The 10856-nt window shown below is 45.9% G+C and overlaps 1 protein-coding gene across 2 annotated transcripts; it reads left to right on the forward strand.

The window, feature by feature from the left end:
• The first annotated feature begins 7627 nt into the window (after positions 1 to 7627).
• On the forward strand, positions 7628 to 10441 carry LOC119338854 (aquaporin NIP1-3). Of its 2 annotated transcripts, XM_037611072.1 has the most exons (4): positions 7628 to 7871; positions 8361 to 8783; positions 8884 to 8945; positions 10016 to 10440. In XM_037611072.1, the coding sequence occupies exons 1-4, from the start codon at positions 7692 to 7694 to the stop codon at positions 10224 to 10226; spliced, it is 876 nt and encodes a 291-aa protein (XP_037466969.1). In that variant the 5' UTR covers positions 7628 to 7691; the 3' UTR covers positions 10227 to 10440. The 2 variants fall into 2 exon arrangements, with proteins under 2 accessions (XP_037466969.1, XP_037466970.1); XM_037611073.1 differs by lacking the exon at positions 7628 to 7871 and having other exon boundaries at positions 8355 to 8783; positions 10016 to 10441.
• Positions 10442 to 10856: the final 415 nt, after the last annotated feature.

Raw genomic sequence — 10856 nt, forward strand, 5'->3', positions numbered from 1 at the left:
TGAAAGCTTCCACATCGTTAAGCCCTTGGGCCACACGTTAGCCTACCTAACCAGTAGAATTTTTTTTCTTGGACCGTACAATGACACAGAGATTGGAAGACGAGTCCAAGTGTTTCTCAACAAGAAAAAAAGGAAGACGCGCGAGTCCAAGTAGAAAACGTTACACGCGCCCTACTCACCTACGTACGTTATAAACGTCCCGACGGGAACCCTCGATCTCTCTCCGATCAACTCGAACATATATCCCCTCAAAAAAAAAAACTCGAACATATATAGAAGATTCCCCCAGAAAGAAAAGAAAAACGAACATGATGGGAGATACAACGGCGGCCATGCTGCTCCCGGACGACATCATCCTCGAGATACTCCTCCGCGTCTCCACCGACTCCGCTACCCTGTTCCGCTGCGCAGCCACGAGCAAGCGATGGCGCGCCCTCATCGCTGACCGCCCCTTCCTCCAAAGCTGCTGGACGGCGAACGCTAGACATCCGTCGCTCCGCCTTGGCTTCTTGATTCAGCAACAATGCAACAAGGAGGACATCAACTCGCCGTACCCGCCGCTCTTCGTCCCGCCACTGGGGTCGGTGCTCGGCGCTCGCCCCCGCCTCCTCACCCACATCCTGTCTTGCGTGCCGGATGGCCTCTTGGATGGTGCGAAGCCACTTGCTGAGCGCCATGGCCTACTCGTCGTGCGTCTCTTCCGTGGTGTCTTCGGCAACTCGGTCCGCATTGCCGTGTGCGACCTACGAGTTGGCGCATGCAACGTGCTCCCCCACCTTGCGTGCGAGGCTTCCTTCATCACTTGCACTATCGTAACCGGTGAAGACTGTCCCTCCTTGCAAGGGAAACGTGCATCGTCTTCGGGATGCTACTCAGCCTTTTTCAAGGTGCTAGCCCTCGTCGTCAGTGGCCACAAGCGCGACGCCAACGAGGAGTGCAACCTGTACACCTTCTCCTCCGCAGAGCCTACCTGGGGTGTGCCCACAAAGTGTTTCGAGAAAATGTCGGGGATCTGCAGGGGCGGCTTCTCGCTGCTCCAATGGAAATATGATAACGCACTCGTGCGTCGTGGAGTGGCACACTGGCTCGCCTGGTGCTTATCGGAAGTCGGAGCCTCACCAAAATATTACTCCTTAGACGTGAGCGCCGAGACCGGCCTTGTCTCCTTGACAGAGATCTCAGTCCCTTTTTACCAACTTCCCGACAATAGTAGCATGCTGCCAATGCTCAGCGTCGCCGCGGACCGGTCTCTCGCAATGTTTTGCCCGCGCAAGGAATTTGGCATTTGGTACATAGACATGTGGACGCGGGGAAACGACACCGATAGTGGAGTCTGGCTCCGCACTAAGTCGGTCAAACTAAATGTTGAGATTCGCCCTTATGCACGCATGTGGCGCGAAGAGAAGGGTGGTACGCTTCTCATCGTAGACGATTCGTGGGTCGTGCGATGGGTTGATATCGAAAACCTAAGAATGGAAGTGGAACATTTCCCGGGTGGCATAGGTCTGGAAGCCATGCCCATGCATGTCGACTGGCCCGCTTTATTTTTGTCTCTGCTTGGTTAAGTTTGAACAGATAGATTCAATTGTGATGAGTGAATTGCATGGTTATTTTGGGCTTATTTGTTTCCTAGGTATTTATAATCCAAAGAAATTTGGTTATTAAGGTTTTATGAAAATGCGGGTATCATATGAGCTTCAGTTTTACCTGAACATGCATTATATTTGGCAGTGGCGAAGCCGGAAGTTCAAAGTTGTGATGTCAATTTCATATGTTGGTATGAAATTTGTACTGGGTTTTGTTTTATGTCTATTGGTGCATGCCAAAATGTTGTGCACCGCCACTGATATTTGGCATATAATATAACATGTTGTATAATCCCACTATGTTTTGCTTAAAAAACTGTGTCATGATCAATTTTCACCTTCTGTACTTCTAATTATCTTTGTCCTACTTTTTGAGAGATCGTTTAAAGTGCTTGCCTGATGATTGATACGTGCATGTCACTAGTACTAGGTAATAGTAAGTACTCCCTCTATCCAATAATGTAAGACGTTTTTTGATACTAGTGTAGTGTCAAAAAACGTCTTACATTATGGGACGGAGGGAGTACAACATTACTAGTGATGGGTGTAATACACAAGCACACCCTCTCATTGGTATTATAATGTTACCAGACAGGCTGAATGTAGAATGAGAAGCTACTCCGTGCATGATGTTAGGAATAGAGTCGCCGCCACCTTGCCATCCAAGGCATCAACTTCCAGCCCCTCGCATGGAAGCGGAGCAGCAAGATGTTCAATGCCACTGTCCTTGGCAGCGTAGCAAGCTTCCCAAACGGATCCCTCCACAGGTTGGATCGACCAGAGTGCGGCGACCGTCGGATCTGTGGATGGCGGCACGCGCAGCGGCGGGAGGCCGTCGGATCTGCGGATGGCGGCGGTTGCAGCGTGCTCTACCTCGGTCAAAACTCAAAAGATGCATTGAGCTCTACCTCGGCCAGAAGATGCACAGCTATCGCAGATTGGATCCCAATTGGGTTGTTTGCATGTCCAACGTGAGCTTCGATGGATGATGCGATCCAGTGTACTGGTCACACCTTCCTTGTGCTGTACATGGACTGGGACGCGCTGTCCTATCGCCTGGACCCGGCCTAACCATGCGGACATCGGCTGATCTCTCGTCGAGCTGCAGTTCAGGCCTTGAGCCGACATGCATATGCAGGGCTCTCCTCCGCGAGGTGGTAGACGCCGCCACGCTAGTGGTGAGCTCTGCCGTCGATGGTTGCCCTTGTGGTGAGTCTGGTGACCACCCCGACATGCGGCAACAGACTAGCTGTGGAGTGCGGTGACCATCGAAAGGTCTTTGTGAGGGTTTCTCTCTCCAGATCTGGTGGTTAACTTCGGCGACGAGATGCGAACTATAGACGGTGGCTTGGCGCAAAGGGATAGTTGTGCGGTGGTTGCGGTCTCACATCGCATGCAGCTGCTGGGATCGTGGAAAACTGGTGGCGACAACACATAAGTGACATCGATGGTGGTGCTTCTCGAGCACCTAGTCTCGAGCTCCGGGGCGAAAGCCTAGGTTTGACCCTAGTTGGTTACATCTGGCAATGATGATGCTTTTACATTGTTACCTTCTTGAAGGCATTGCTCGGATATGCTCGGTCTAATTCTTCAGGGTGAAAACCTAGATCCTGACTCTGAGTGGTTGAATCCGATGATGATGAAGCTTGAGCTCGTTCCTTCCTGAAGGCGTCACTGTTGAAGAATCTCGTCATTCCTGTAATGTCATGGGATGGATGGTGCGGATATATTCATTGATGTCGTTTGCTGATGGCGGATCTGATCGCTTTGTGTGTTTTTTCGTTACCTACGCATAGCTTTGGTCTTATTTGACTTTGCTATTTGTCGGCGTGTTTTTGTGTATGTGTGTGTATTGGTGTTGAATGTGTGCATCCTTGCTATGCAGAGGCCGGATGTGTGCTCGTTATGTCTGTATTATCTTAACGCTCCATTTTAAGCTAATAAAGTCCACCCTTCATTGAAAAAAGAGTGTTTGAGACTAAGCCCGGATCATTACAAATATATACAGTGCTGATGATTCTAACAGTCGACAGCTTCCCTAAAAAAATACTAAAAAACAGTCGACATCTCCACCTCTTTTAACAAGTCGCGTTGCCCTGCAGTTGAGATCTCTGAACCTGAACATGCATTGGACTGAAAATCCACTGGTTTTTATTTTTTGAGGGTTAGTCCACTAGTACAAGTGCACAACTCGAGTTGGGCCTTGGCCACGGAATCCTGCCACAGCCCACGGGTAAAACCTCTTCTCTCTTCTTCTTCTTTCTTTTTCTTTTCTTTCTGTTATTTTTTTCTTTTTTCCCTTTTCAAGTTAATTTTTCTTTCTTCAGTTTTTTCACATTCTCGAAAACTGTTCGAAAATTTCAAAAAATGTCCAAATTTTAAAAAATATTCGTGAGTTCAAATTTGCTCATAAATTCATAAAATGTTTGCCTTATAATATTGTTCGGGATTTTTAAAAAAATCTTCCATTTATTCTAAATTTGTTCGGAATGTCTTGTTTCAACATTTTCACAACTTTTCATATAATGTTCAGAATTTCAAACATTGTTCGCACTTTTTCTTTTTATTCACAAAATCGTTAGGAATTTCAAAATACGTTCGCACTTCCGACATGTGTTCACAAATTTGAAAAATCATCTTTTTGAAAATGTGTTCACAAACTCAAAATATGTTAAAGAAATTTGAAAAAAAGGCTCTCATTTTTAAAAATTTGGCATAAATTCAGAAAATGTTCTGTAATTCCAAAAATGTTCCAGCTTTTCCAATTTTTCACATATTCAAAAAATGTTCATTTTTTTGAATTTTCGAAAAAATTGCATTTTGAACCAATTGTTCATAATTTTGAAAAATGTGCGAGTTTTCTGCTTCCATGAGTGCAGGAATTCAGCAGCCAGGTTGATCTGGAGAAGGGCATGTACCTGTTACAGAAAATACAGAAAAGATTCAGCTACGTAAAGGCTACCACAAGCAAGAGGACGACTGTATAAGGAAAGCCAAACAAGAAGATGGATATCGGCATATACAGGTAACATAAATAATACATACGGTCCAGTTTTGATAAAAAGAAAGGGGAACATGAGAAGCAATCAATGATGTTAGTTGCTGAAGAAAGAATGTAAACAACACAAACACAATGGAATCAGAGGAAGATTTCCTATCTGAATTTAGACTGTGCATTTAGACTGAATTTCTTGCTGCTTCTAATTACAACTGGAATATCCAAGATACACAGCCCAGAGCTTTTTCCACGCACAAAACACTAATCAACCAAGCAAGTATAACCTTCTGAAAAGCTCTAGTGATCTCTGATCCGTCCTTGATGTTATGACTGATACCAGTTGCTCAAGAAACAATGTAAACAACGCGTACACAGTGGAATCAGAGGAAAATTTCTTATCTATATGTGTGATGTAGATAGCTTATTTATTTAGCCACATAACAGAAATTATTGGAATGCATCAAGTATTATTAAATTACAACCAGGTAATTTAAGATGGAAATAAATAAGGAAGAAGAATTGGACTTGGGCTTGGGCTTAGGCTTCCCCCTCGCCCTAGAATTGGGCTTGGCGGCCGCTGCGGGCGCCTTCCTCATGGTTCTGGAGTCCGCGTGGGTGGAGGAGGAAGAGGAAGAAGAATGGTCTGCTTCTGCTTGGGATTTTGAATTTTGAACCGCGAAGGGGGTCGGGGGTTATAGCTGGCCAAATGGGCCGGGCCAACCAGGCCGGCACGCCGGCACAGCCCGCCATGGGCCAGGCATGGCACGGGCTAAACGGGCTGGGTCCGGCATGCGGCACACCCTGGGCCGTGCTTGGGCTGCTAGGCTGAGCACGCGGGCCGGCACGGCGCGCCCGATTATCTTTTTTTATTTTTATTTTTTTATATCTCTATATAGCCCAACATGTAAAAATAGGCTAAAAACGTCATGTGCATCAAATAGCAGTCAGAGACTAGCGTGTCTGGCGTGCCGGTGGGCCGGCCCTATTAGCAGTCGGGCCGTGCCTGGGCTGCAGGCTGCGGCACGCGGGCCAGCACGGCACTAACCGAACGGCACTGCTCGTTTTTTGAACCTGCATAACCCCTTTCCATATACTGAACAACGGAAATACAACTTGAAATAGTCAGATGGGGACGGGAAAGGGGAAAGCGAGTTCAAGGCATCGCTGGAAAACCCATCACAGGAACTCGCCTACGAGACACCTGCTATGGGGTGAAAACCCGATGACACCTAAGTTCAGGGAACATACTCCCCCAACTGAGAGCACTCCAAACGCTCACGCTAGCTCCAAAATACGCATAAAGGTAAAAAGACACAGCCGATGTGGCACCCCGGCTCGGAGCAACCGGTCATGTCTAAAAGCATAATGGCAATCAATAATACGACGAGTTAACAGGTTAAATGCAAAACATCAACATATTACTCACGCAAAGCATCAACATACTACTCATGCAGTGAACATGCTCGTGCACCGAGTCCCTCGGACTCACTTACCACACGGGTTACCTTGTAACCAATATCATCAAAACGATGATCACTCCCGGATCACAAACAATACCAATCTCATCAATACGGTGATCACTCCCGGATCACAAACGGAACCAACTCTTTGGTTTCCACAACAACGACCATCTCATGGTCTCAACAATTTCATCACATAACCAGTGCCACGGTGTATCTACAGTGTGCAAGATTAGCTTATTTATGTTGACCCATGGTGTGACCTACTTACGAGCTGTGTCCGCAACCGAGGACGCGACTATCGATAGATTTAATAAACACTTTGCAGAGGTTAGTACATTGTACCCACACCACGAAACTCATGGCCTCACTCTTCCATCCGGGTGGACCAACGACATTCCGACAGAACCCTCCCATTGCCATGACACTCTCTCGGCCACTCCGACCAACTCCCCTCTTGGGCTAAGTCATGGGTGGCCCCGATGCCTACCAAAGACATCCAACGGCCACCATCGTGGCAAAACAAATCAACGGTCCCAAACGGGGACAAGGTACCATAATAACAACAACAACAACAACAACAACAACAACAACAACAACAACAACAACAACAACAACAACAACAACAACAACGGGCACACAAGGTTATGTCTGCTTCCCTCGTTAGCCAGTGAGCAAATAAAGGAGAACATGTGAAGCAGGCTAATACGAGTGCTTGAAATTGGTTTTGGCTCCTTCTGGACAATTGCGCAGGCAGTTCACACTTTGTATTCCCACTTTGTGATCCTACATCAGCCATTCGCCAAACTGCTTGAGAGAACACAAAACTGCCAACGAGCTAAGCAAAATTGATTCCATTTCCTCTTTCTTTGCAAGATCTGCACACGTGGTGTATATTCCACCAAAACGCGTAGAAGGTCAAACACTGAAGCATATAATTGCATGAGCAACGGCAACGCTGCGCATTCGCCAAAAGAATAATCTGAAATAGACCAGCTTCAGTAGAGAAGGATAATCTGAAAGCGATAATCGTGAGCATTGCGCCCCATATATAACAATTCCGTGCACTACAAATTCTTCTACTATGATTTATTGCTAGGATCAAATGTAAGCATCAACGTTACAATCCTTCTCTACCACGTAAAATAGATCGGTGATTTCGTTCTGGTGCCAAATCGAAATGGACAGATAGAAGGGCACAAATCAAAAGACAAAAAAAAATGCACGACTCGTTTTTTGTTTACTCGTTTCCGTGAAGCTAGGAGCATCGTCCTGAATGCCGTGAACGTCCGGCAAAGCACACGGGCTAGTCTACTTTATGGTACGATGATCCTCTTATTTGGCCCGTTTTGTTTGTGACGCATCTGATATGAGACACGGACATCATATGCATTCTTCAGAGAAACTTCGTAGCTACCGTCTCCGGGCATTAGGAGGGTTCGTGATTCGGTGGTCAACGCAAGAAATCACAAGATAACATTAATTTGCTAGGACACATGGACGTCGCCTTCTAGCTGGTGGATGGGAGCCTGGAACCCATAAATAGCACAAGCTAGCGTACTGAAACAAGAAAGAGATAGAGAGAGAGGGGCAGAGCAGAGCAGACAGACAGACAGACAGAGAGGAAGGGAGGAGGAGAGCTAAAGCATGGCCGGAGGAGAGCATGGAGCTGCTGCTAATGGCCTGCAAGAGCAAGACCACACCGGAGCTCTGGAGGAAGGAAGAGGAGGAGTGAATCAACCAGCAGGGTGCGAGAATTCAGGGGAGCAAGCTCTGAGCAGCACCAGCAATAATCAGCCCATGCTCTCCGTCCAGTTCGTGCAGAAGGTATGTATGCTTGCATATGCAACTATGGATTGTTTTTCATCCACGGATTTTTTTTTTACATTATCGTTTTCCTTTCTGAGAATCCTTATGCGATTCGGGCAAGCATGATTATCCATCCAGCACATAGTAGTTGCAGTTGTTCACACCTATAGGCCAGAGCTCAAACACCAGAAGAGTCAAACAAATGGACAAACATGACAACTTTCCACGTGATGAGTCGATAGCAATCCAAACGCAGCAATATCATAGTGTTGCGGCTAAAGCAAAATTCCGTTCCGTTCGGAATTACTTGTCATAAAAATGGATATATCTACAACTAAAATACATCTAGAAACATTCATTTTCTGGACGAGTAATTCCGAACGAAGGGAGTAGTTGCTTGCGTTTCAAAGTGTCGCCTACTGGTTTATTCTGAGCCTCTGGGCAACTTGGACAAGCGAGCAAATAATCTATCCATGACATTCATTCTTGGATCATGGGCGCATGCAGATCCTGGCCGAGATCTTCGGGACCTACTTCCTCATCTTCGCCGGCTGCGCGGCAGTGGCCGTGAACAAGAGGACGGCCGGCACGGTGACGTTCCCGGGCATCTGCATCACCTGGGGCCTGACCGTCATGGTCATGGTCTACTCCGTCGGCCACATCTCCGGGGCGCACTTCAACCCCGCCGTCACGCTCGCCTTCGCCACCTGCGGCCGCTTCCCGTGGAGGCAGGTGCCGGCCTACGCGGCGGCCCAGGTGATCGGGTCGACGGCGGCCAGCATCACGCTGCGGCTGCTGTTCGGGGGCGAGCCGGAGCACTTCTTCGGGACGGTGCCGTCCGGGTCGGACGTGCAGTCGCTGGTGCTCGAGTTCATCATCACCTTCTACCTCATGTTCGTCGTCTCCGGAGTCGCCACCGACAACAGAGCCGTAAGTAATCCTTGCCCTAGCCATTGATTTGATTAGTTTTCTGCTCAATTATATGAATTGGTTCGCACCGCCATTGATTTTCCCCTCTCACTCCAAGCAGATTGGTGAGCTCGCCGGTCTGGCCGTTGGAGCTACCGTGCTACTAAACGTGCTCTTTGCCGGGTATTAATTCCACCATAACTGCTCTATTTTACTCGCCATTTTTGGACTTTGGTTGTCAGCAAAGTCATCTATTGATTGAAACATGTTATTTGTTTAGATGATGATTGATTGAAACATGTTCATGGGTTCCTTTCAAACAACACTGAAACTATTTGGAATGGCAATGTACAAGTAAAAGTAGATATATAATACATTGGTGCGCTACAATTTTAGCGAGTTTTGCATGCAATCACCGTGATTCACATATGATTTTAGTGTTAATCTGATTGCGTACAAAAAACTGGATTTTTATTAGGTGAAATAACACTGGAACTATTCGAAATTGCAATGTGGAAGTGCAATTAGAGGATCTTTAAGTTGCATTACATAGCCATAAATTACAATGTGGGATCAGAAAATCATGGAGTAACTATTATCTACAAATTTTGAGATCAAGAAAAATAATACAAAAACAGTGGAGGTGTGTGTCTTTTATTTAAGAGAATTCATTGATTATTTTTAAATATTTGTGTGGCGTGGGATACTAGGATCCATGTGCTGACTGGGTCAGCAACCACATGGCCTAACAAATGGGGGTGCCCAGTAGATTGGTTTTTCCTAGAAAAACTACTAGTACAAATGCCCTGACTGCGTCGGAATAGTTGTGTGTCCAGATGCCCCAGGCCAACTTTGGAGTTGTTGTCACGCCCCAAGCCATGGCATGTGTACCCTGGGTCTGGTTACGCCCCTATGTCATAATAAAACAGAAGTACATGGTGAAAAGAGTTTTTTCTTTCTTTCTAAAAACAGCTAAGGGCTAACACCCGATAGTGGGTAAAAGTCTATTTTAGGCTATAAATATTTGAAATAAGTGATATGAAATTAGTTTTCATGATAATTCTACTGATAATATCAAAATTTAAAAAAAACATTAATTTGTGTACAGACGCGGTTGAAATTTTGTGATTTTTATTTCACTCTACCATTGTTGCGTGAAATGAACCTAGTGGTAAAATATCCCAGACTGGTTTTTTTCTTTCTGTCATATTGAGAGAATAAATAATTTTCTGGGTACGGACTGTGATGTGCAGGCCTATATCAGGAGCATCCATGAACCCTGCAAGAACCATCGGTCCAGCGATGGTCCTCGGCCGCTACACCGGCATCTGGGTCTACATCATCGGGCCTGTTAGCGGCGCCGTTTCTGGCGCGTGGGCTTACAACCTCATCCGGTTTACCAATAAGCCACTGCGAGAGATCACCAGGACCGGGTCCTTCTTGCGAAGTGCAAGGGTGAGCTAGCTGCTTTCACAATATTGTTGCTTATAGGTAGTGAATGTTGATGAAATGTTGTTGTAATTCTCCGACCGCACTGTAAATTTATTGGATTTTCTCATCATCATCTCATCTCACTAGTAAAGGATTGGGTCACCTAATTCTAGCTGTGATGATTTTCTCTCTCAAGAAAGCAAGGGTCACGCCCTGTAATTGAGGGCTCTGTTCTGCCACACCCTTGACTTGTGTTTCTTTTAGGTTTTGAACGATCCATTCCGAGAACTACTGACATTAGTCGGCATACCAAAATATTTTTCTTGAAGAGATTCATCTTGCACATTCAGCACCGCTTTCATCTCCTATCTGCTGCTCACAGAAACTCCCTTACTGGAGCTTGAGACATGGTAGTATGCAGTCATGCAGACTATCAATGACAAAAATTTGACAAATACTGAGAGAGCTATGTATTGCCCGTACTAATTTATAATATATCGCGCCTACAATGCGGCGCTATCAGGCCAGCCCAATATTGAAGCTGCACGAGGCTTTTTCTGTGGGTTTTTTTTATCGTTTTATTTACTATTTTACACTGGTTTTCCTATGGTTTTTCCTTTATTTAATTTCTTTTTTTCATCACTTTTTTATTTTATCTTCGGG

The sequence above is a fragment of the Triticum dicoccoides genome, chromosome 7B (assembly GCF_002162155.2).
Source record: "Triticum dicoccoides isolate Atlit2015 ecotype Zavitan chromosome 7B, WEW_v2.0, whole genome shotgun sequence".
NCBI classification, from domain to species: domain Eukaryota; kingdom Viridiplantae; phylum Streptophyta; class Magnoliopsida; order Poales; family Poaceae; genus Triticum; species Triticum dicoccoides.